The sequence below is a fragment of the Serinus canaria genome, chromosome 3 (assembly GCF_022539315.1).
Source record: "Serinus canaria isolate serCan28SL12 chromosome 3, serCan2020, whole genome shotgun sequence".
Lineage (NCBI taxonomy): Eukaryota > Metazoa > Chordata > Aves > Passeriformes > Fringillidae > Serinus > Serinus canaria.
The window spans coordinates 109,527,982-109,554,664 of NC_066316.1; the positions used below are offsets into that span (position 1 = coordinate 109,527,982).

A 26,683-nucleotide genomic window follows, 5' to 3' on the forward strand; every position below is an offset into this window, starting at 1 on the left:
TTTAAATTAATTGATTTTATTTAAACAAATAGCAAAAAGACCACTGTGAGACAATAATTCCTCCCTTGTGTATCTCAGAACTCTTGCTTTTTCCAGGAAGAAATGCTTCCCCTTAAATGGTCTCACAAAGACAGAGCTGCTTAATGAGAACATGGAGGAGGGTTTCTGAATGTCTTAGAAGTTAAAAAAAAGCTTTCAGTTGGCTTTTGCCAGTCCTGGATTTAGCCCTGTCACTACTGTTTCAATGGGTCAAAGCCCCAACTTTTCAATGCCCTGATATTTCCAAAAAACAATCTTGTTTTAAAAACACTTTTTTTCCCAAAAGTGGAAGGGCTAATAGGAATATCCAAAGTTCCCATTAAATTACTGTCATAAAGTTTTAATTGATATTAAAGAGACATCATTATTAAAGGGAGAATTACATACATTAAGATGTAAATTATGACAAGGAGGCTCTTATCATGAGATAATCAAAGATAATCCCCTCCCTGAGGTACTGCAAGACACAAGGCACGAGCCTCTAAATCTCTCAGCAAGTACAATACTGGAGTCCTTCCATGGATCCTGCAAAGCAGAAACAAAGACATCCAGCCCTTGGTGTCAGAGAAATTCACTGGGAAATCACTGGGACACTGAAAGGCTGGACAGGTGAAGCCAGAATTTTATCTGAACTATTTACTTAGAAATAGACCTGCTAGGGAGGTTCCCTTCTGTGAGCTTCTAAAGAAAACTCATTTAAAATACTTTTTCTTTTTTCTGTCAGTCAGAGAGAAAAATTTAATGAACAACAATAGAAAACAGAGCAGGGAAAAAAAAAGACCTCAAAATCATGAACAAGCATCTGTGGCCAGTTGTAACTAAAATTCCATTGTTATCCATGTTATTAATTTGTTAACAACCTGGTAGCACCCAAAGGACTTCATCCAGCTGCCTAAAGAAATAGTGGAAGAAGAACATATTTACTGCATAAATAAAATTACATTTTGTCAGTATTTTTCATTCTCAAGTAAAAAAAGTAACACTCTGTATTCCAGGTGGACCAATGATGCTGAGAGAGAGCAGAGGAAACCAAAGTGTTAACAAGGATAGAATCCAAAGTTGGTGTTCCCTCTCAGTATTCCCAAATCACTAAACTAAACCCACTTGTGCATAGTTAAATGGTTTTAAATGCAAAAGGTGTATAGGAATTTGTGTTAGAAAAGCTTGGTTAAAGAAAAAATAATATTTCTCTCAAAATTAGTTTGGTGAAATTCCAAGATTTTTCTGAGACCATATCAATCCTGGAGGAAAATATGAGTAGGAAAAAAATTTTGCACCTGTCTTCCTAAGATCCTTCAGCTGTCTGTGTTGGTGATTTTGCTTTCACTTTTTGAATGTTGTTTTAGAAAGAATATGTAGGATTATGCCTTATAGTGTGAAATTTTGTAATAGTTTCTGATGAAAATAGAAAAAATAGAGTCCTTGTTTCAAATTTGCTTAAAAAAAAAAATCTCAAAAACTTCCATGCTGAAAGGAAAAGGTGTTAGAAAAAACCCCCAAAACCTTTAGAACTGTTTTGGTTGGAAAAGCCCTCTAAGACCATGGAGTCCAGCCATCAACCCAACACCGCCAAGGCCAACACTTAACAATGTCCCGAAGTGCCAGTATTTACATGGCTTTTAAAACCCTCCAAGTAATTCCTCTACTGCCCTAGGCAGTCTGTCCCAACACTTGAAAACCTTTCAGTGAAGATATCTTCCCCAAAATCCAGTCTAAACCTTTACTGGTGGAACTTGAGGACATTCCCTTATAACCCGTTTAAAATCCAAGCTTTTCCCAAGCAGCCATGGAGCAGGTCTGTTTTCCAGGTGGCTTTCTTATTTCTCCAAATTCCAATTGAAACATTGCTGTGACACTTGAGGGACACTGAAATTCCTTGCAGGTCTTACCTCTTGCCCAAGGTGTCCATTTAAAACACTATCAGACACAGAGGTGTTTCCCAGGCTTTCCACAATATCAATGCCAAAATCTTTGCAAGCAGAAATCCAGAAATGCTGGAGTTCAAGGTTCTTGCAACTGACAATCTACATGAAAGGAAAATAAAATAATAAAAATGCATATCATCATCAAATAATATAATGGTTTAGGATAGAAGGAGCCTTAAAGCCTATTTCATTCCAACCACTGCAATGGGCACTGAGACCTTCCACTATCCCAGGCTGCTCCAAGCCCCATCCAACCCAGCCTTGAACACTTCTGGAATGGGGCACCTAAAAGAAAGAAGATTGTTTCTAAAGGGAGCCCATGGAAAGAAGCAGAATAAACTTAGTGATTTGTGTGTTCTAGGTCAGTCACATACAAAGAAATTACAAGTTATGCAGAGAAAACAAACAACAACAATCCTGCAAATCATGCTATTACTGCTTTTCATACAAATAGCCTTTCCAGAAAGGGAACCCATCAGCCTGAAAAATCACACTGAAAAATTGGATGCCTTCAGAGGAAGAGCCGTAGAGATGGGTGAGGCTATGAGACCTTGCAGAGAAACACATACAAACTGTTCAGGTCATCAGAAAGGAATTAACAGGATCACAGGCTCCAAACTCTGAGAATGGGAAAAAATACGGCATAATAAAGGGTGTGGCTTTTAAAAATCAGATTGATTAATAGTGAGTCATATTAGCTGGAGAAGAAAGCTAGACAAATTATAATGAATTAAAAGTGCAAAATTTAAAAATTAAAAAAAATCCCATGGAAACCATCAGTTCTATAAAGGTAATATATCTACCTGTTGCAATCTTCATGAACAGCCCAGATATACTTGGAGATTTTTTTATTTTGGCAACATGATCTCATGGAAGATGTCCCTGCCCATGGCAGGGAGGTTGGAATGAGATGGATTTTAAGGTCCCTTCAAACCAAACCATTCTAAAATTCCATGAATGCAGTGGCAGACAGATGCTAGATGATTACAGAGAACCCCAGCCCGTGAAAGCAGCACTGATTCTGCAGCAAAAAGAATTCACTCAAATCAAGTTTCTGGCTCTTCCATTAAAACAGGAGCTTCCAGGTGAGGGACATGGACATAGAAGCACAAGAGCTTTTAGTCTATCAAGCTTTTAGACAATCAAGTGTGGAGGTGAGATACTTGGAAAGATCCTGAGCATCACAGCAGGCAGTGGGGACAAACCTACCTGTGCTCCCCCTTGGCAGCTCCAGGCTGTGAAGTTGTTGAACTGAACACGACTGTCTGGCAAATACTCGGGGTATACCAGCAACCCGTGCCTGTTTAGAGAGAAAGCCATGGAGACTGTTCCTTTACATTGCATGTACTGTGAGCAGATTTTTCTATTCATCATTTTGATTTCTGAAACCTTAAATCTATAACAGTTGTCTGCATGAGACCTGATTTCTTTCAAGTCAAAAGTTTTCAGTGTTAGGCCTATCAGAGCTGAAAAGGAGTGTGCAGTGCCACTGAGAGGGTCTCACTACAAAACACCTTCCCACGCTCCTGAGTTTTCAGCCAGTGTCACTTTCAGTTAAGCCTGACATGAACCTGGACAGATAAGACTCTTTTTTATCTTGGATTCAGTAACTTGGACTACAGCCCAAATGTATGCATTCCTGAATGCAGCACTTGGTTTGATCTTCTCAGAAATTTAAAATCCAGATTAATATCCAGATTAACTCAGAATTCAGGTCCCCTTAACCACTGATTTTCAGTACAATGTCATTTTTAAATAATCATTCTCCAATATTCTTTCTGTTTTAGGGAAGTTCGGGTTAAAACTTTTGTCAACAGCTGTTCCTGAATACTGAAGGAACAAATGCTGCATGAAATGTCACAGAACCTTGGAACCAGGGAGTGTTGGAAGGGACCTTAGACATCATCTCGTTCCACCTCCCTGCCATGGACAGGGACACCTCCCACACTGATTCTGCCCTGCTCCAGACAACTCTGCTTGCAAGAGACAAGGGTGAAAAGGTGCAAAACTGGCGGGGGGAAGTTCTGAAAAGAGGGGCAAGGCCTTTTCTGCCCACCACTGCAATTATAGATGGCACAACCATTCGCTGAAGGAAAATCTGCTTGACCAAATTGCCCAAGTACCTTGTGCAGGAGTGAGCTGTGTTCTCACTGAAGGACAGGAGAGGCCCTCTCGATGGTCCCTCAGGGGAGAGATGAAAGAAATACCCATACCCAGCACCACACACTGTGTTACCCTGTAGAGAGGAACATGTGACTATGAAAATAATATTAGCACAGATTTCTGGAAATTAAAATCAATTTAAGAAACACACAGATTAAAATCCCAGCTGTGGTCTATTCAAATTCTGGTAAACTGGCTGATGGAGACTTGAATCTCATTTCCGTGTCCCCTGTCTTGTTCTGTTTTCACTTTGACCTTGAGCCAGTTATAAAAATACTTCTTAAACCAGACAAGGAGTATTGGCCAAGCAATAGAGACAAACAGGAGAAAAATGCTGTTGTCACAAATCTTCAAGTAGGTAAGAAAAAAAATGTGTTGAAAACTTATGTCTATAAACTCCTTTCTATATATAAAAATGGCAGGAAGAAAAAGTAAATCACAAATTAATCCCAAAGGTAAGTCACAAACTAATCAAGTTTATTGGTTTCCTTCTCATTCTCGATATTTCTCTTATCTCCCAAAGCAAACACGAGATAAGAAAATAAAGGAAATATTTGCATTGAAAAAGTGAGACTCCAAAAAGTCAAGAGAAAGCAAAGAACATCTTCAGGATATGTCAGTGACCGAGCAATTAAACTTCCTTACACCTGTGGTAAATTATATGGTTTAGATCATTTTTTACAGGGTAAGTGAACACTCACAGGAAGATGTGCTATAAGTTATTGTCATTTATTATCTCTTAAAGAAATTGCATTCTAAATTCTGCATTTGAGTTATTATTTGTGTTGCAAATGATGCAATAATAAAAATAAGAGGACATAAGGTCCGAGTGGCCTTAAAATTAGGAGTTTGTTACTCACAGAATCTGCATCAAGTAGGTTATATGAGTTGTGTTTGGTGTGTTCTGAAGTTTTCTACTCTAGGACAAAAACCTGCTCTTGCCAGCTTAATTTGGAGAGCAGCCAAGCCTAGCTGGGTTTCGTTTGTGTCCATATAGCAATGTCTTCATGTGTGCACCTGGGTATGATCCCTCTCACCTGCCTTAGGTATGTGAAAATTTGAAGTCCAGGCTGGTAGATTTTAGCTCCCTTTTTAGGAAAAAAAAAAAAAAAAAGACATAGGCATGTGCAGAAGGCAATAGTTTTGGTCTGTCCTTAGACAAAATTAATTGCTCTCTAGAGGTATGTGGCTCTCTGAGGGGAGTCTAAGATGGCCTTTCTTGCAGCTCTAAGGAGGGCTTGTTCTCTAAGATCAGGTCTGACACCACCACTCCCATTCATAGGTTACTGGACACTGTTAAAATACTAATGACTTTTTGGTCCCTGATGGTCCAAATCAAAGCTGAGCCTGGTGACCTCGAGGTGAAACCCTCCATATACCAATTACTTTCTTCTGTCCCATCCAAGTGTGCTCCCTGCAGTCCTGATCCCTGACATCTGTCAAGGAATAAAGTACTGAGACCCAGAGCTCTGCTTTCTCTATCCCCTGGTAAAACTGCTGCTTTTTCTGAAAGTGCAGCCACAGACCCTTTTTCTTTAACAAAACACTTCTGCAGTCCAGTCACATCATTTCCAGGATATTTTACTTGCGACTCCAATCGTGCGTTCTACAGATGATTCATAAGGAAGAGGAGAAAAAAAAACCCTGCATATTTATTCAGCCAGCTCGTGGCTGGAGGGCAGGGGTTTTAGGCAAGCAGGGAATTTTGTGTGGAAATCAATTCTTTGTGGAAGTCAGTATATTACGAATGTCCATGCAACCAAAATTCCAGAGAGAAATTACCTCCCTGAGCATGCCAAAAACCTGGAGGTATGCACTGCAAGTCAGTAAAATCAAGTGGCTGACGGTTTAAGTGTCTCTTAACTGTTACAACTCTGCTGGTGTAAATATTTCATGAATTTCTTTTAGATAGCTGGGACTCAAACTGTTGACCTTAAAGCTGACATTAAAGCTCTGGACAGCGTTCCCAGCACCACTCCCGCAGTTTCAGAGCTGGGCAGGATGTGAGTAGCACTCACAATGTGCCTGCTTTGGTGTTGGCCCACTTTGCAGGAAAGGGTTTGGAAAAGATCTCAGCAGGGATGGAACAGTGGGAAAACGGTGCCAAACAGAGGCAGCCTCACCTCTTTGGTGCTGTGGAGAATGGCTGGATGGGGTGACATGAGGAAACAAATGCATTTACCAGCAGTGTGACAATCAGTCACTCCTCTGACATGGAGATACCAGCTCAGCTCCACCCCATCCATTCATCTGAGCTGTTTCCCAGTCCTCAACACCAAGGCAAGAAAAGAGAGGGAGGTTCTTGCTGGATGTCTTAAACCCAGACCATATGTCGTTATGCATGAGCACTGCATGCTGGCTCTGGCGTTTCAGGGCATTGAATGTTTGTAGGTTGGAACAGCAAAAAGGCCAAAATCACCAGGCCCAAGAGAGACAACATAAAAAGATAAAAACCTGCTTTTTAAAATTATTTATCCTGCACACAAAAAGAAAACTAAGGAGATAGGGTGGATGTTTCAGTGAGAAAAAAGCCAACATCACAGAGGAGCATCTTCAGTTCCTTGTGCTGATAGCATTTAAAAGGCAATAAACCAGCCTGCTAACAAGATTGCCCATGACTCTAAAAAGTGATAACCTGGGCTTACACACTGTGTTTAAAAAAATTCTGCTAATCTGGTAATAATCAGTTTGCACTCATACTGTCCGAGTATAAAATTTTGTCTAACAGCCTGATTCACCAGTGCACTTAAAAGCTTAAGTCAAATGGAAACCAGTGGGAATTGGGTCTCCAAATGTCTTTGTAGACTCAGGTTTGAGTGACTGCTCTGTCCCAATTTCCACACCATTTAGGCCACCACTGAATTTCAAGGAAATTTAAGCTCTTCAGCCAGCGATGCAAATTTAAGCTCCCAAGTAAATTGACTAGTTATGAAAACATTACTGCAGGTCTCACTGTAGAAAGGCTTAACCCATCATGCACAGAAGATGTTACACCTAGAGTTCTCTGCAGTCCCTGCTTTAAAGAGAACAGCCAATAAGTTAAAACTAGTAATCAAAAGATGGAAATCTGAAAATAAAATAAAATAAAAAAACACAAAACCAATAAACAAAAAGACTGATAAACACCTAAAATTAAATTTTAAGCTGGGGAAGTTTCTATTGCATGTTCTGGCCTGAGAACTAGGCAGGTGGAAGATGATTCTTTCCCATCACATTCTTCAAATTTCCCCAATGAACTAAGATTATAAATACCTAAAAAGCTTGAGTCATTTGATCTGAGAATTTTCATGAGAGAAAAGGTTCTATGACTACAGCATCATCGTGCTGGTGCTGCACCAGAACCCCTGGAATGCAGTGATTATTATTCCACTAGGAAAAAGTCACCAGTTCTTTTGCCAGGGAGAAATGTGACTTTTTCCCTTAATATCCCTGTGCTTTGCTGCCTTCCTGAGCACTGCTTGGTCTGTTGTACAGTAAGCACAGTTAATAACAATTTTAATCTGGGCAACTTCTTTGAGTTTTCCTTTTGCTTCTGCAATTCCTCAAATATTCCACTCCTCAGGATGATGAAGGTCATCAGCAACCATCTGAGGACCATCTGTTACCCTGCCTGGAGCAGCACATCTCTGGAGAGCAGAAAGGACCCCCTGATATTGGGGTACACAGCCACAGCTGTAGCTTTATGTCTGCAAATTCACGTGAGCAGAGGGGAATAAATAAATGTGCTGAAAACCCAGCACAGGCAGTTCCCAGGAACCCGTGGAGGTAATTGCAGCAAAGCTTTTCAAAAGCTGAGCCACTGGCAATGGAGTGAACAGCTCCAGGGTAAGTCAGTGCATGACAGTACAAAACTCTGTGCTTAGTGGAGCTGAAATTCTCATGATTCTGCCTGGTTGTTGTATTTTAAAACCATATTTGATGGCCTTAAAAATGATAAATATGGCCTCGAGGGAATTGCAGGAAAGTTCTCTCCTCCTTCCTCAGCGCTCCTGTCTTCATAAAAACACAGGAGATGTTTTGGTCTCTTTTTCACCTTCAAATTTAGGTGTTAATCTTTCCTCATGGAGCAGAAACCCCAGGGGGGATTAGGTCTTCACAAACAGTAATTGGTTTGGTTACTGGGGGTTAACAATAGAACAAGTTAGGATTATTTTTTAAATGAAAATATGCATTTTTCACTCCTGAAAGTGTGGTAAGAAAGGTCAGTTTCAATGTAATTCCTTTAAATAGTTGGGAAAGAAAAGTGGTTTGAAGTGGATGAAAATAATATTTTTCCATGAAACACATAAAAGTAACTCTTTATTCTGAAATACAAGACTAAAAAAGAGTATGAACTAAGAGAAAGCATCTGAGAATTAGTGAATAAAAATATTTTTTTCTGAGCTCAGCTTTTTGATATGTGGCTGTTAAGCTGTTAGCTCTTTAAAAACCTGGTGGTTAAAACCATTTAGAACAGAGGAGCTTCATTTCTTTCAAAATCAATGTCATTTTCATAGGACAGGGAACATACGCTCTTTCTCATCCTGGAATGCAAATCTTCAGCTGTATGGTCAATGTGATTTTAAATCCAGACAAGGGTGTAATTGATGCTGTTGAATTTTAGTGTTTTTATAGTCAATCCAGTAAAATTGAGGGTTTTTTTTTAATAATGGCAGAAATTCTAGAGAAGCTGAGACTAAACTTTTTCCAAGTTTTCTGAATCTGTGAGCATTATAAAACAAAACAACATTTTAAAGTACCTCAGGATGAATTCTCTCACTGTAATATTCCATTCCACTCAACCACAGCAAAATTCTCAGTAATAAATTTACCCAGGAACATAATTTATTTTGTAATATGCACTTGTTTCAATATCCCATCACAAGCACAGGTTCTGACAGCTCAGCCAAGAAACAAATATTGTGTATGTGATCTCCCAGATAAATGAAGCTCTGTGTCTTTCTGATACCTTTGATTAGAAAGGAAATGTTATGTCTTATACCAGAACTTCTTACCCTGATGTGGCTGGCAGGAGCCCTGATGTAGATCCCTGCTGGTGACAGTGACTCAATATTGGATAAACCATCAGTTACAGAAAGGCCAATCACTATGTTGTTACTGATTTTGTTCTCCTCTTCCAGTCCTTCACCTTTAAAAGAAAAAGATAGGAGAAAAAAATAAAAAAATATATTAAAAAAGTAAAAAATAAGAGGAAGAAAAAAGAAAAATAAACATAAATGTACATATAGCTGGAAACCCTCTATTATCATGATTCTCATTTCAATATACATAAGTCCAGGTGTCATATTCACATCTATTTCCCTGTACAAGGTATTATTTGTGACTATACCACAAGTCATATATTCTGGACTGCAAGTTTATGGTAAAAATAAATAAAAGATGTATTATAAAGCAGATTTACAGTTGAGAAAAGAGACTCAGAGTGATTCAGAGTGGAAAAGAGGCTCACCTACGCACACATAGGCATGCTCCTGGCAGTACTAGAATTCAAAGTCTTCTTTATCTCTGGTCTCCATTCACTGCCCTACTTACATGTAAGAAAATTTCTAAACAGGCTGAAAAACACCTGGTGCACCTCTGCACAAGACTGGGGGGGTTGCTCCCCTAAGCAATAGAGTAGGAGAAGAGAAAGGGAAAAATCAATCAAGCAATTGATCGGACAACACAGACCTCTTGGGGTGCCCCAGATCTAGTTACAGTATAGAAACTGGAAGAAGAAAACAAAATAAATATATTTTTAATCTGCATTGTAAAAAAATGGGACATCCAATGGCAAGTAGTGGACAGTCCCATACAAGCCAAGTCCAAATAAGGACACATTGATAGGATAAGAGGAAATAGCCTTAAGTTGCTCTGGGGGAGGTTTAGGTTGGATATCAGGAAAGATTCTTCCCCTAAAGGGTGGTCAGGCATTGGAACAGGCTGCCCAGGGAAGTGGTGGAGTCACTATCCCTGGGAGTGCTTGCAGCCATGGAGATATGGTATTGGGGTCATGGTTTAGTGGTGGGCTTGGCAGGGTCAGCTTAATGGCTGAACTTCCAGAACCAGGAAGACCTTGAAGGTCTTTTCCAACCTTAATGACTCCTCCATAATTCTATGATCAGCACTGCTGCCCTTTTGGAAGAAGAATACAAAGTGGAATCCCATGTGGAGTCTATGCACAGGCCATTCTCTCTGGCCTGCATTAGGAGCAAATCACATCCATCTAGTTTTGTTTATCCAACAGAAGTCATTGCCTTTAAATAGCTCAAGTTCTATTCATAATAGGTCCCTTCCCAAATCATTACCACCCCTAATATAAGCCACTTCACAAGAAAACCTGTGCTTTTGGTTTTTGGGATAGCAACAAATACTTTTAATCTTCCCTCAGTATTTTGAGGGAATCAGCTTTCTCAATTTTTTCCAGTCTCTGTGCACTACAAACAATGCTGCTACCAGAGCATGAACAAGACCCTAAAGAAGTCCTTTTGACAGCCATACAGGATTTTGAGGTTTTGGCTTTCAAGCTCAGACCTTGTGTGCTAATGATTTTAAGCCCAGACTGACATTTTATGATGGTCTTACAAACTCTCTGAAAATAGGGATTTTAGGTGAAATCACTGAGAGAATCCAATTCCAGAGCTGCAAAGAGCCAGCTGTAATAAATATTCCTTCATGGGCAACAAAATTATAAATAAATTAATCCAACAGACCCTCTGGAGCTGCTGACAGTGAAGCCATTAAAAGCATCTTGAGGATGAGGTGTATTCTGGCTGAAACTTCAGCTCGGCTCAGAGTCCTTTAACTCAGACACAGATCCCAACACGAACGAGCCAAGGGATGCCAGAGGCTTGGAGGTCCTGCTCTGCTTCCCCATGGCTGCAAGGGCTCTGCACATCAGCTTGGGCAAGTCCTTGCATCTCTGTGAGCCAGCTCTCTTCATCTGCAGGGTGTGTATAACCACATTGGGTTATAATCTTCCCTGTTTAAATCATGATATATCACTCCTCATTAAGTTTATACACAACACCCAGCACAGAAACTTGCTGTGTGTGGGGAACTGCAGGATCACAACTGAAGGCTTTATTTTTTTTTCCCCTCTGTTTGTCTCATAATTGGTCATTTTTATCCCATCTCTTACAGAAAACAAAAATCAAGCTATATCTTTAGGTACTCAGGAAACATGAGATCCCAGCAGAAGATGCTTGAAGTCAGTCTCCTGATGGTTAGTTAGGAGAAATATTTTGTTGTTTAACATTTTTGTTGCTCCAAGCTCCAATTTATTTAAGTGCTAAAGCCTCTGGTTAACTTTTAACATATGCTTTCATTCCATTATCTTTGACATCAAATGACTGAAGTTAAAGGTAATATTCTCTTAAATGCTTCACTGAGTTGTGGTCTTAAATATGGCATAATGACACTTTTCCAAAGACAGATGAATCAATCCCCTAAAAAAAAATCTACTATTTTTTCACTGAAAAATAATTGGTCCTGATCAAGTGAAGACTGACCTGAAGAAAGAGAGCTGGCCAAATGCAAGTAGCTGCTAGGAGTTGTGTGTGGAATTGTGGGAGCTTTATTCCAAATTCACTGACACCAGAAACTGCAGAAGATGTGATTAAAGTTCTCAGAGCACACTTAAGGACCTGCCATTCTTTCCTCCCAAAGCATTTTCATGCAAATGGGAACCAGCTCAAGCTCTGTTGTATGTAGTGTGGATATTTGCTTGCTTCACTTACCCAGGAGGAGCCCATGGCCTGAAATGTTGTAGAAAACATTGCTGTCCACGCTGAGGTTGGAGATCCCTCTCAGATGGAGGCCTTGGCCAAAGGAGTCCAGAACACAACAGCCACGGATGTAAGAGTCTGGAGGGAAGTGAGTGGTGTGAGCACAAATCACTCTGCAGATGGAGGGCAGGTATTTTACACCCCTTCTCTAGCCAGGCATGGTGACCTTCCCATCATCCAGATCCTGGCCAGGGCTGCCTTCTGCCAGCAGGGAGCCCTGACCCTCAGTCAGGGATGAAGATGGCACAGGTCCCTTCCAAACCAAACCAAACCAAACCAAACCAAACCAAACCAAACCAAACCAAACCAAACCAAACCAAACCAAACCAAACCAAACCAAACCAAACCAAACCAAACCAAACCATTTTATGATTCTGTGAGAAGTGCAAATGTACCTTAGGAAGGGAAAATCCATTCAGCACCCTTAAAATATTCTTTGAGCCCCTACCACCACCAGTCTTCAGAGCCCTCGCTGCCACTTCCACACGGATTTGGCACTTAACAGTGACAAAGTCAAAAGAATTTAATATTTTCCTTAACCTCTGGGTGATAAAATTAAATGTTGGCCCCTGAAATTAGCCAACCCTGAGTCATTGGGCTGGCTAGTTGAAGGGGCTCCCTCATAGTGTCTTGGTGCATTTTTGGGCTCCCTCATAGTGTCTTGGTGCATTCATTTCCAGAGCTACTCTTCTACATCAAAAGCAGTGTAGCATAAAAAAAAAATATTTTAGGAAGAAACCAAAATACAAAGGAAGAGAAGCAGGTGAAACCACTCCGTCATTTGGGCTTAGACTAGAGGTGAGGGGATTTTTTCACATTTAACAATACAATTTGCCAAGTGACTCAAGAGCCAAGCAGGATTTGAGGGTGCCTGCCCCAGCTTTGGGCAGGAGAAGGTGTATCCCCAGTGCAGGGAGCTCACCTGCCATCCAGGTGTTGCCAGTGACAGTCAGGGCACTGCAGTGATGCTGGAATGTTTGGCCCACGTGGCGGAATTGGATCCCCTGCAGCTGGAGCCGGCTCTCCTGGCCCTGGAAGGACTCCACAACCACCACGGCTCCCAGGTCCCGAGAGCCCAGCTGCCTCTCACTTCTCTTGTACAAACACCCAGAGTGATCTAGGACACAACCAGGGAGAGCTGTGAGTGCACCCTCCCTGTGGGGTGAGATGTGCAGGGTTGACCATCCCCCCGACCCAGTGAGACTCCAATTCCAGCAGAGATCTGAAACATGGGCCCAAGGCAACACAGGCAAACATTTTTGATGTTCCTCAAAATAGGCCTGGCTCTTTCCCTAAAATTCTGGACGTTATGGAAGGAAATATATCAAAAGAAGCAGGAAGCTGGAGTTTCATGTCTTGAACACCTCCTTGGAGTTAATTTTAGATAATTGTATGCATGAGGAAGAGGGGTTTGACACTGATGTCTCTTAGATGAGGTTCTTGGAAAGGAGATTGGGCATGGATATACAGAACTAAACTGAAATGAGGCATTCTGGTTTATTTTTTTTAACTCTGCTCTCCTGACTCTCCCTACAGATGGATGGGGAACTGTTGCTGCCCACAGTTTCAATACAAGAATAAATATTAGGGAGAAATTCTTCCTTGTGAAGGTGATGAGACTCTGGCACAGATTGCCCAGAGAAGCTGCGGCGACCTCTGGATTCCTGAAAGGAAGGCCAGAGCTTGGAACAACCTGGGATAGTGGAAAATGTCCCTGCCCTTGGCAGGAGGGTGGAATGAGAAGATCTTTAACTTCCCTTCTAACCCAACCATTCCTGGATCCCATTATATGACAAAAAATTAAATTATAGGGCTGGGTATAATTCCTGAAAGACCCTTCCATGGGTGTGAGATATTTTGCTATGAGATTCAGACTATGAATGTGTTACTTGGGCTTGTTCAGAGGAAGAGCAGAGGGGATCTCAAATTCCAGCACTGCCTGCTGAAGCCCAATAATGCTCATTTTTCTATAAAAGAAAGTAAATTAACCACGAAAAACACAGCTCACTCCTCCTCTGGTGACTCCTCTGAGAAATCCTCCTATCCTTTAACTCAAATAAAAGCCTCAAACAGTTAGTACGTTTCAGAGCCTATATTTATGAGTTCCACACAAAATGGACCATAAATCCATGAGTAATATAAGCAGCTGGCTGCTGGATATCAAATGAAGTCTTGTGTCACAGTCTGAAAGCCCAAGGCACCTTTTTTTTAAAGGAAACCTTACACCTGGGTTGCCAGATAACCTAACTCTCCTCACATTATAATCACTGTGTCTGATTCTGTTACTTGAATAGATGGTGTAAATCAGAAATCCACCTGTCAAACTCCACAGCATTTCATACAGGTAAAACCAAAGGAGAACTGAGATATTTAACATTTTTTCACCAGCGATACCTTATGCATCACCTGTTATTTTTTCCTTGGCAACCCCAAACACTAAACATCTCAATATTTTACACTAAAGAGTACAAACAGCATTGGGCTGTTTTGTTTTTCCTCCTTCTTAAAGTGACTAAATAGTAAACACAATTAAAAATTTAATATATTATGTACACTGAAACATGTTTTCAGAAAATACTTTTTTTTCTACACCCTTAGGCTCAGGCAAAACTAAAGGGTCTTTCCCAAGATGGCTTGAAACAACAATGTGAAAATAATACATCTGAGATATTACAATGAAGTGCAGTTCAACTCCCAAGACTTCACACTTCAATGTCAAACAATGTTTGGAAAGACAAACTCTCTTTCCTGGCATTGGAATTATCTCAAAATTATCCTGGGAAGAAAGAGTTCTAATACACAGTGAGGCTGCCACAATGGGATTTTAATGGAGCAGTTTTCCTCCCCAGTACATTTCTTTGAGAAAAGACCTCCTCACCTGCATTTGCACACTGCCTGAGGTGGGACATCCTCTCCAGTGTGACATTTCCTTGAACGACCACCCTTCTGCTGATCAGTGCCACCACAGCACTGGGAGGCAGACCTTGGCCATTGCCCCATCTCTCTCCAACACTGTGGGGGTACCTAACAAAAGACAAAAAATATCATCTGCACCTGCCAGATGGAGAGAACTATGTTTATGATTTCTTGTTGTTTATGCTTATGACCATAACCTTCCAAATTCTGAGCTGGATTCAGTCCTTTTCTCAGTAGTGAGAGTGGCACAATCAGTGCTAGATAGGCTTTTCCTTGTCTGATGTTTGCTTTCATCTTTTTGTTTCACAAGCTTACAAACCTTCCTTAGATTATGTAAAATTATACTGTGTTGTGTTATTAGGAAAAAGCTTTTCATCCAGAGGGTGGTTGGCACTGGAAGAGGCACCTCAGGAAAGTGATTACAGCCCCAAGAGCTCAAAAAAACATTTGGGTTACACTTCCAGGCACATGGTGGAGATTTTAGAATTTCCCTATGCAGGGCCATTAACTGGATTCAATGATTCTTGGGGGTCCCTTCTAATTTAGGATGTCCTGTGATTCTATGAGATTTACAACAATATATTTCAGCCTTTGAATTCTCTTTCCAAAACAGGTATGGGTGAAAACCATCAGGACTTTTTCCCTCGAGCCCAAATTATTTCTGAAAATAATACCCTTAATCTTCCTGGGCATTGGAGTTAGGTTGCCTCCAGATAGATAATGTAAGAAGTGCAGTTTTCAGTCTGTCCAAGATCTCCATGCACAATAGATGAAAAAATTGTAGGGCAGTGAAATTAACACTCATTGGAAATATAGAAGCAAATTTCCATAGTGAAAAAAATTCACTTTGAATGTATTACTTAAGATAATGAGTCAAGAAGAGAGGATTTTTTTTTTTTTTTGACACAAGTCATACATTTCTTGTGAAAAATATGCATTTTCTCAAGGAATTGAATATGCAGGAAATTTCTTTGTCATTCCTATACTGACACCACTGGACTTTACTTGCCATCAGTGTTTTCTGCTTCAAAGGTTTTCTGAGTTCCAAGGGGATGATACAGAATTTAAACACAGAATTTAAACATTCAGGATTGAACGTCCACTACCTTTAGGGGGAGTGAGGAAGTGAAATATCACTGGCCACCTTTATTAAAGGGATTTATATAGTTATTATGTCCCACAGGGAACAGCAAATCCTGACTTTGATCAAATTTTCTCCTTGTTTAGGTCTCTGCTGTAAAAATCTCCTGGAAGGATACCTCAGTGGTGATCTAAGGTGCAGCTCTGTGCTGTTCACAGACTGGATAACAGCCACTTCCTCCTGCTGCTGTGCATCTCCAAGGCCTGAACTTCCTACCAGGATTTCATCACCAGGCTGCCAATCAACAGGTTCCTGGAGCACCAATCGTGTGTCACTGGCATTAGCTGATGATTTCAAGTGTGTGAAGACTACTTTGGGCATCCAGCCTGAAAAGAACAATGAAAAAAAGAAGTTAAAAAGAAATTAAATCCACTTAAAAAAAAACAAAGAGGAGTATCATTCTCCTGGTTCAAGGCTGGGTTGGACAGGGCTCAGAGCAACCTGGTCCAATGGGAGGTGTCCCTGTCAATCACAGGGGGTGGGATGAGATGGTCTTTAAGGTTCCTTCCAACCAAAACCATTCCATAATTCAATGATTCTAGGAAATCTGTGTATAACAAGCCCCAGCAATGAAAAGTCTTGCCCTACAACCCTCCTTTCTTCACTTAATGAAGTTCGCTTTACCTTTTGACATTTCCCTCTCAGGCTTTGGAAAAGATTGGTCCAGTGAGGTCCAACACACTGAACACCATCAGGGGAGAGCGTGTGCCCCACACATCCACCTTTAGAATACTTTTCTTCCCTCCCTTGCAAGAGATCATAATTTACCTTTAGCCCACAGCAAGTTACTGTCCTCCTTGGTCGTACTGCAGGAAAGTAATAATAGCAGAAATCTCTGAGTGTAGAGATTGCGTCCAATAAATCATTTTCAAATTATTTTAAGTAAACCTCTCTGTCCATATCCCGTTTCACTTTTTTGTTTCTTATACTCCAGTGTCTTTGTTACTTATATAATAGTGTCTCAACTATTTCCCTAATGAAGATGGAAATAAGAAGTAGCACCTCCAAGAAAATAAATTTACAACAGAATCACAGAAGGATAAAATCTTTATACTCTTTTATATTGAAGTATACATGAGCACCTGCTCTGTGTGTCAATGATGGGCATCTAAACCTGAGATACTTCACTATTATTGCATTTCGTTAAATAAAACTTGAAATTTCTCAACTTCCAGCTAAGAAAATCTCCCAGACATCCTTCATTTATGGTATTTCAAACTCTTTTGGAAGGCATCAAACATCTCCTGCTGTTCAGCTCAGCCCTGTGAGGTGCATCTGGCTTTCTATGTCCTGTTCTGGGCTCCTCAGGTCAAGAGAGGCATGGAGCTCTTGGAGTCCAGTGGAGGGTGATGAAGATGATGAAAATGATGAAGGGACTGGAGCATCTCCCTGAGGAGGAAAGGCTGAGGGAGCTGAGGCTGTTCAGCCTGGAGAGGAGACCCAGCTGAGAGGGGCCCTCATCCCTGGGTGTCCCTGTGTGCAGGGAGGGCTCAGAGCAGGGCCCAGGCTCTGCTCCAGGGCCCAGCAATGGCACCAGGGGAATGGGCAGGGACTGATCCCAGCAAGTTCCACCTGGACAGGAGGAAGAACTTCCTGTGCAGTGACTGAGCACTGAACAGATTGTCCAGAAAGGCTGTGGAGTCTCCCTCACTGGGGATATTCCAGAACTGTCTGGACACAATCCCATGCCCTGTGCTCTGGGATGGCCCTGCTGGAGCAGGAAGGTGGCACAGGTGACCCACAGTGATCCCTTCCAACCTGACCCATCCTGGGTTTCTGTGAAACCAATGCAGAAGCTGAAATGCAGCAGGACACACAGGACACTGTAGGTGCTAATGGAACCAGACTGGAATGACTCTCTAGCAGCCCCCAGAACATGTGGACCCTGCATCCTCAGCACGTACATCATTCACCCTACAGCTCTGCTTCTATAGGGCCGTGCTGTTTTCTAATGCAGACCTAGGCAAAACCCACCTTACACCATTCACAGACACTGACATCAAAGACCTCATCCTCAAAACAGCTCAAAAAAACCCTCTTAATACCATCCTATGTGCATTCTTTTACCAGCAGCACTCTCTTCCTTTTTATTCATTTACCTTCTTCCACGGAGAGATTCTCGTGAATTTTTAGGGCTGCCATAAAAGCCCACGACTGGCAGGAGCCATCTGCACGTGGAGCACTGCACAATTTCTCTCCAGCTCTGGACATTTTGGTTCTGCTGTTGATTTGTGTGCCTGTGTTAATGTGTGTTCTCATGCATCTGTGTCCAGACACACAACTGACCCCTGTGGAGTTCATCTGTAACACACACTCTACAGCAGCCCTGCTGGGCAGCAGCTCATGTCACTGAGGAGTAGGAAACACCATTCTGCATTCAAAACATGCTCCAATGGAAAAGGGGTTTTTTTCAGGCTTTTTTCTACTTTCAAGCTCTGACTCAGAAAATTTTACTGAAAATATTCTCAATTTTTTGGGTTTTTTTCTTTTAAAAGAATATTCAAAGCATCCAAACACTCCCCCATTTCCTTTATTTCCTTTTCCTTGTTTTTCACCTCTTACTGCGTTCAGCTACCTGTCTCCCATTCCACAGTTTGTTGTACCTTTTTTTCCTGATGATCTAGGTGGGGTGGGAAATTGCATGTTCAAAATCTACTTCCATTTTCCAGTAAGTTCAGTGTGTCTTTTTAGGGAAAACCAAACCAAACCAAACTAACCAACCAAACAAGTTTAGTAGATCCCTCTTTCACAGAATCATAAAATCATTTAGATTAAAAAAGACCTGTGAGGCCATCAAGCCCAACCATTAACTCAGTTCTTTCCTGTCCACCACCAGCCATGTCCCTAAGCACTACATTTATCCATTTCCTTGCTTCCCATTTATATTCCCATATACAACACCTCCAGGTCAGAATCTCCTCTACTTCCAGCAGCACAAGTGAGACACAGGATATGGTCAGAGACCCTTTCTGGTCTCAATGAGGGACCATAACTGAGGCTTCTCTGCCCTAATTATAATATATTCCCCTTGAAAACAAACTCTATTTTGAATAAAACATGCAAAGTTCATAAAACAACCTTCAGTGGTTTGGGCTGTGCAACAGGTAAATAAATTACCTATTTGAGGGGAAAATGTTTATAGGACCCACAGCTGTGGTATATTTAAATTATTTCTTCCCCCAAAATGTACTGTGAGCAGAAACACTCCAAAAGCTGAAAAACAGATGAATCTGTATAACTCCTTAATTATTGAACTCATTTTTAATAATTAACTGAGCACAAGTTGGAAAAAACCCTATCTTGAGATCTAAAGCAGAAGTGACTTCATGTTAAAGGTACAGGACAGAGCCTTCAGACAAAAAAGCTGTTGCAGGCAATACAAGAATTGAGCACTTTACTAAATGACTTAGCAGAACACCCTGAAATACAGAGCAGAGAAGAATGGTGCAGCCTAGAAATGCAAGGGACTTGAAAATTAATTCCAAATTAATTAATCACAAATAATAAGACCGAGAATATCTTGGCATCAGAACTCTGGTCATACTTCCTGTTAGAAGCACAATGTGGGCTTGCAGTCTTGTATGGAGCTGGTAAAATTATTAAGAATATTCTGATGTGTACAATGCCATTCTTGAGGACAAAAAACAGTATATATTTAATTTCTTTTAACCTCTAACACAAAATATTTCATAAATCAGTGTGGGATGATATGTCACTTACCTAGCTGGTTTCACCCAGTCCTAGGTAGTGACAGAACAAGGAGAAAAACTTTAAACTATGAGAGGAGATATTTAAATTGGATATTAGGAGGAAATTCCCAAGTCAGAGGGTGGTCAGGCCCTGCCACAGCTGGCCCAGGGAAGTGTCCAGGGCGAGGTTGGATGAGGCTTGGAGCACCCTGAGATAGTGGAAGGTGTCCCTGCCCATGGCAGAGGGTTGGAATTAAATGAGCTTTGAGGTCCTTTCCAACTCAAACCATTCCATGATTCTAAGTAGCTCAACAGGAGATGTGAATTTGACATTTACAGAACTATCTCCAAGCCACAACAAAACTGAGCAAACCAGAAAATGTGTCATGGCACACACCTCCATGGTCACAGGAAAATCTGTCCACAGAATGTAAAACATGAATTGTAGAGAGTGTTGTAGGTTTAAACAGATTAGGCCATTATTTACAATCCTTTGATCACAAAAGACATGACTGCCATTTCCCCTTCCAGGTGCACAGTGGGTGACTCCAAGGGCACTGCAAATTTTATCTGAGTGTTTGATATTCATCTTTGGTCACCCAGCTTTGAAAGCTGAAGCTGCTACAGTTGGAAACACAGAAATAAAGGGGTTTGAAAGGAATTACTACAGAGTAAGGAGAGGCTGCTGCAAATTGATTAGGAAACAAGTCCTGTAATCAGTGGGGAAAATGAGGTCCTGGGGATCCTACACAATCTGAATCACCTGGAGGAGTTTCTCTGTCCCACCGCAGGCACAGGAGAGCTGTCCCTTCATTCAGACCAGGGATTGACCCAAAGTGACTCAGAAAACACCTGAGAGGCCAGGGAGCCTTGGAAACTCCATCTGCCCTCACTTGTGGCTGTCCCTAAAGAGGTACATGTGGACCTGAGGGGATGCACAGACCTGGGCTCCCTTTAGGGAATCACTGATTCCCTCCCTAAGCACAAGTCCAGCTCCTCTGCCAACCTTCAGCACTCCAGAGCACAAAGGGAGGGAGGGAGAGGCCAAAAAGCAGAGCTGCTGATCTCAGCTGAGAAAGGCACCTCCACATCCCACTCCTCATCACAGTGGGAAATTCTGCTTCAGACAAAACATCTTTGAAGTCTCTCTTTGTGAGACCATCTACAAAGAACTTGAGTGGTAATTTTACACATTCTTTGCACATTTAGAAAATATCACCTCTTACCCACTGCCCAAAAGTGCATCCCAGCTTCCACTAGAAGAGAAACTTGGATTGACACTGATCACCAAAGGAGGTGCCTAATTTTTAATTTATCTTTTTGTGTTAAACCAAGACCCACCGTGCTGGAGGGGGTAGAGCTTGATCTTTATGGTCCTTTGCAATCCAAACTATTCCATGCTTTTGGGTCAGGCACTCCACACAGGCAGATAGGTGAGGTCAGACCTAATGGGAATCTCTCCTCTGGACACAGACAAGTCCTACCACAGCACTCATAAAGAGCCCATGGCTGGATTCTTTATGCCATGGAAACATGGCTGAGGCCTCCACCACATGAAATTATTAATCTCATTGTACACAAGGGAAGGTGTGGAGGAGATGAAAAAGGGTTAAGAGGCTTGTTTGGGGTAACACAGGAATCTGGGGATAAAGATGGGGAGGGTTTCCACTGAGCCAGACCAGTCTCTCAAAAATAAAGTCTGTTTTCCGTCTAGAAACAGTCCAACACCTCTGAAAATCAACACTTAGACTTTTCCAACAGCTCTTCCAAGAATTCCAACAACTTAGACTCCTGTTGGAATATTCAGTTGTTCCTCACTCCTCAGGTATAAACTCCAGTGGCAAGATTCCTGCAGCTACTGGAATGCTTTCTCACTGGAAAGGAAACTGAATCAGTTTAAAGAGATAAACTCAAAAGCAGGTAATTTGTCCTGGTCCAAGAGACAGACCAAAATCAAAAGAGGAGGTCACAGCTCTGTGAGTCACCTCCAGCTTTCTGTCAGGACACCAGGAGGTGTTGATATCTCAGTTACCTTTTATTACCAATCCCCCTCCTTCCAGGGAATAACTTTCCAGACAACAATTCTCCTTCTAACTGAGACTGATCCATTAAATTCCAGCTTTTCTTCAGTAGTCACAGCCTGCACACTTCTGTTCCTGTTGGAAGGAACTTCTGCCTTTCAAACATTTCTATTTGGTAACATGAATTTCACTTTAAATCTATGGCAGTCTGAGAATTTACATGACAAGATGACAGGGTGCTTTCATGGAAAAAAGATGTCCCTGACCTGAAAACAAGACTTTTTGGAGTACATGTTTTTACCTAACTTTAGACACCCTGGGAATCTCCTAACCAAGCCTGACAGCAAGCAGTGTGAGCCACATCCAGAGTCAGGCAGAGCTGGAGAGCAGGGTTTACACGTGGGAATGTTGGTACAAACTGGAATCTTTTAATGGGTTTTAAGAGCACTGGTTCCAGTTCTAAGCCTGCCATGGATCTGTTGGTCTTTCTCCCAAAAGTTGTTTAAATGTTTTTTTAAAACTTCCCCTTTTTGTCATGAGGCAACAGGGTTGGAACCCTTCTCCTCTGACACTCAGGACCATGCTGCATCTCATTTTCACTTCTACTTCCCACAAATTAATTAACTCAGTTGTGAACACACAGTTGTTTAGGGTGTCGACAAACTATAAAGCTCTTTTACACCTCCTGACTGTTTATTGGCATTTTAAAGTTGAGGTAATGAGATCCCTTTATTCCACAAAAGGAATTTACGAGAACTGCAGGGCTCAGACACAAAATCTACTTACTGGGAATGTTCAAATTACACTGCAGATAATTTGTCAATCTGTTGTAACTGTACTGTAAATCTTTAGTGTAAATAGGAATAGGAGCTTTCAGTTTCCAGGAATAAAGTGAAAAGAAACCTATTTTCCTATCTCCACAAAAAAAAAAAAAAAAAAAAAAAAATGAACAAGACAAAAACAACAACAACAAAAAAATAACTTTTCAAGAGAAGTTGTTAATATAATTCAATGGACTATAATTGTTTTGGCGTGGTCAAAACAGTTATAGTCCATTTTTTTAATATAAAAAATGAGGGTTTTTTTAATATAAATAACCTCTTACCTATGGCAGGGAGTGAAACTAGAAAACCTTTAAAGTCTCTTCAAGCCCAAACCATTCTTTGACTCTAGGATTGTCTCTGGTAATAAAATACAACACATTTTCCTGCAGCATTTCTGGTGTCAGACTATTTAAGGAATATAACTTCCTCTCCACTGTCATAATCCCTTATTATTATTCCCTTTTCCTGACCCAAAACGCACTTCCTAATCAAACTTAGCTTGGTTATTCCTAAAATTTTCAAATGTCAAAGTGATAACTGGCAGTACTGCCATTGGAAACTGGTGCTTCAGGAAAAAGTTGAGTTTTTAAAATATATTTTTGATCCACGACAAAGACATTTTGCTGCTGTTGTTTCAGTTAATAAAACAAACCATGAGAATAATAATGGATTGAATTCTGCAAGGTAAAAGGAATAGAAAATCTTTTAAATCTTTTCCAGGAAGACTTTTTAGTTAGGATAACACAAAGATGTGCTGCTACAGCTCTCTGTGGCCAAGTGGATCTTCAGGTGTCAGATCCTTAATTAAGGACTAGGAAAAAATATTTTATGAACCTGGATTTTATATATATATTTTTTTTTTAATATCACAGCTACCTCAGCTCTTGCAGTGAGTACTCCAGTCACTGGCCATAAAGGTTTTGTTTCAAAAAGGGAATCAAAAAAGGAGAATGAAAGCTGCTTTCCTTTATTTTCAAATGTGTTAAAAAAACATTTGCTTGAACTGTGAGCTGTCAACCCTCTGGACTTGAATGTTTCCAGCTAATTTTGCTCTCTGTTAATTCCAGTCTCAGATAAATTCCATAAGAATTTGTATGTCTTGGGCTTAGTTTGCAACAAGAGGAGTTTGTCAGGGTTTTGGTTTTGTTTTTTGGTTTTTTTCTAAGATGCTACACATCTTAGAAAGACAGGGACATCTCTGCCTGGAACTGGGAGTTGCTTTCCCAGCCCTGTGCAGTCCTGCAGGACTCACTGCTGTGTGTGGGCAGCTCCTGGGGGGATGCAGAGCAGCTCTCCTGCCACAGCCCCTGCACTGAGCTTTTCATCCCCTCCCGAGGTGAAATCCTTTCTGATTTATGACTGTCAGCCCTTAGGACACCCAAGAGTTTATCAGCTCTTTGACAAGAAGCTGCAGCAGGACCACACTGGGTATTTTAGGTGGGCTCAAATCATAGTGTGGAATCAGAGTGAGAGGATGGTTTGGGTTGGAGGGGATCTTTACAGGTCATCTGGTCCAGCTGCCCTCCTCCTGCCGAAGGAGCAGGAACATAGCTGGATCAGGCTGCTCAGAGCCCCATCCAACCTGATCTTGAATCATCTCTCAGTGAGCAAAAATGAAATATCCAACATCATCTGGACAAGAAGACAAATGGAATAACTTTTATGTTCTGGGAGATATCCTTGAAAGTGACCTAGTCCTGCTGAATGTTTCCTGATCATGAAACTGCAGTTTCCACTTAAAGCATTTCCACCTCAATATCTTTCAACAGCACCGTGGAGAAAGCAAGGACTTCTAGAAGTGTTCAAGGTAAGGCTGGATGGAGCTTGGAGCAACCTGGTCTATTGGGAAATGGATTTGGAATTAAATGGGTTTAAGGACCCTTCCAACACAAACCATTTCATGATAACAGGATCTTACTGAGGATTGTTGTCCTTTTCTGACAATTTACATTACAAAAAATGTTCCTTCCCTGCATGCTTTCCCATAAATGCACAAATTTACAAACATTCCCTTTAATCAGAGATCCCCCAGTCCCTTTTAAGTCACATCAGTCCTGAAAACAAGGGGAGAGATATTCCTGTAATGCCATTGCACAAACTAAAATCTATCCTCCACCCCTAAAATGAGCTCACAGCCAAAGGTGCTGTGGAGAAAAAGGTCTTTAGACAGAGCCCAGGAACAAAGAGCTCCAGCCATGGCAGCCAAGGACAGGGGATCCTGCAGGGAGCTGCAGACAGCTGGTGACACTTTGTGTGATTGCCAGGTCATCTCCAGTGCTGCTGTGGAGTCAGACAGGGCATTTCTCCCTGCAGGAGTGGGAATGTGGGGCAGCCCAACCATTGCCAGGCTAAAACCAGCTCCCTGCGTCCCCAAAATGTGACAGAGGAGAATTCAGCACCAGGAAAAGTGAGGGTGAGCCCAAAGGGAGGGTCCCTGCCTGGCTCAGCCTGCAGCTCTGTGGAAAGCCAGGGCTGCATCCAGGCCCCTCAATTTGCCAAACTTCTCAGAATCACAGAATCATTCAGGTTTGCAAAGACCTCCAAGGCTGAGTCCAACCTGTGACCAACCCCTGCCTTGTCAACTAAACAGGAGCACTGAGTGCCACATCCAGTTTTTTCTTGATCACCTCCACCACTACCTGGGAAGCCCAAACTTCTCAGCCTTTCTCCTATCTAGGGTGGAAATTAACCCTGAATTTGCTGCTGGGTGTTCTCTTCCTCCAGCCAACAACCTGGGTTTTGTTGGCACCAGAATTGGAGGCAGTATTTTGATGTTATATTTGAAAGTTTGAAGGAGGAAATTATTTCATATATAATATGCCTCCACAATTGTAACAATCCACAGGCCTATACCCTGTCAGGAATCACAAGGTAATTATATATAGGTATATTAGCTGTGGTGTATATATATATATATTCTAGTCTATCCTATTTTATTCTATTCTCTTCCAGTATAAAATGTATATTGTATTATATTTTATTAATATCTTTATTACCTATATTATATTTATGATATATTATATATTAGTGTCCATCTCTCTTTCGCCTTTGCATCATGTTTTTCTCATTAGGATCAGCACCAAAACACAAATCAACTGATTTAAGCTTAAATCAAAGCTAATAGATGCATTTCTGTTAGAAAGAAGGGCAAACTGTGAAAGACACAGCAGCTTGCCCTGAACCCAACTCTTTTTTTTTCTCTCCCATCTGCTAGGTCTTTAAAATCTAATGGTCATCTTATATTGTGAATAAGAAAGTGAAGGCACAAGTCATTGTACATTAGTTACTCCATGGGAAGTGCCTAAGTGCAGTTTCTTACCCCTGGTGAACACGAGGGGATTCAAGGCAGCTCAGCCTTCTGTTCCACAGCCATCTGCTTTAATGCATCATGTTAAAGTCAAGGTCTTAGAGAGAAAAAACACTGTCACAGGAGGAAAAAAGACTCCTGAATCCCTACACAGAGTAGCTGGCCCCAAAGGAAAGCCAACCTATGGGAGCAAGCTCAGGAAATCAGGAAGTTCAGGTAGTGAAAAATAACATTTACTGAACAGATGCATTTCAGTGGAGTAAAAAAAATATCTTTTCTCTAACAGATCTCTGCACCCTATCTTGAATCCCTCTGCTACAGATTTTTTTCCCCTTATTTTTTTCCCCTAGGAAGCTTTTCTTTTTAATATGTGAGTAAAGCAGAACAAATTCTCTCATGTTGTCTATGATCTCTTAATCTCAAACTCAGCACAGATACATAACGCTGCCTAATGGAGGCAAAGCAAGAGGCATTTGATTAAATGTTTGATCTCTGGAGGAATGCACAGGCTTTGTAGAGCACAGTAACAGCTCACAAATATTTTGTGTTTTATTATTGATTAAAAGCAATTAAAATTAATAATTGGTTCAACTGATAAAAAATACTCCTTTTTTTTTTCCTGAGCTAATCCTGAAAAAGTATCAGATTGCTGTGGCTGCAGAGAAATCTGGAATAGAAGTCAAAATGTAATTTTGTCCATTGCAAATGCAAGGACATTCTTTGCAGTAGGACTGGCCATGATTTTAGAGCATTGAAGGAATTTCTGACGCCTCTGTTTAAAGTTTCCTGATTATAAATAAGTTATTAAACCAAAACTCTCAGGACATTGTTTTTTCTGTACCACACACCTTTCATAGTTTGGACACGGTGAATGCAAACGTTTTTAATCTGA

The 26,683-nt window shown here is 41.1% G+C and overlaps 1 protein-coding gene across 1 annotated transcript in view; it reads right to left on the reverse strand.

Moving 5' to 3' along the window:
• PKHD1 (PKHD1 ciliary IPT domain containing fibrocystin/polyductin) overlaps positions 1-26,683 on the reverse strand; it is a 281,842-nt gene that overhangs the window by 161,094 nt on the left and 94,065 nt on the right. Inside the window, exons 38-45 of the mRNA XM_050971903.1 lie at positions 16,069-16,276; positions 14,772-14,917; positions 12,816-13,010; positions 11,846-11,971; positions 9,122-9,255; positions 4,088-4,200; positions 3,174-3,264; positions 1,929-2,063 (exon numbers count right to left, since the gene is read on the reverse strand). Coding sequence (XP_050827860.1) covers positions 1,929-2,063; positions 3,174-3,264; positions 4,088-4,200; positions 9,122-9,255; positions 11,846-11,971; positions 12,816-13,010; positions 14,772-14,917; positions 16,069-16,276 — 1,148 coding nt within the window. The remainder of the gene's footprint in view (positions 1-1,928; positions 2,064-3,173; positions 3,265-4,087; positions 4,201-9,121; positions 9,256-11,845; positions 11,972-12,815; positions 13,011-14,771; positions 14,918-16,068; positions 16,277-26,683) is intronic.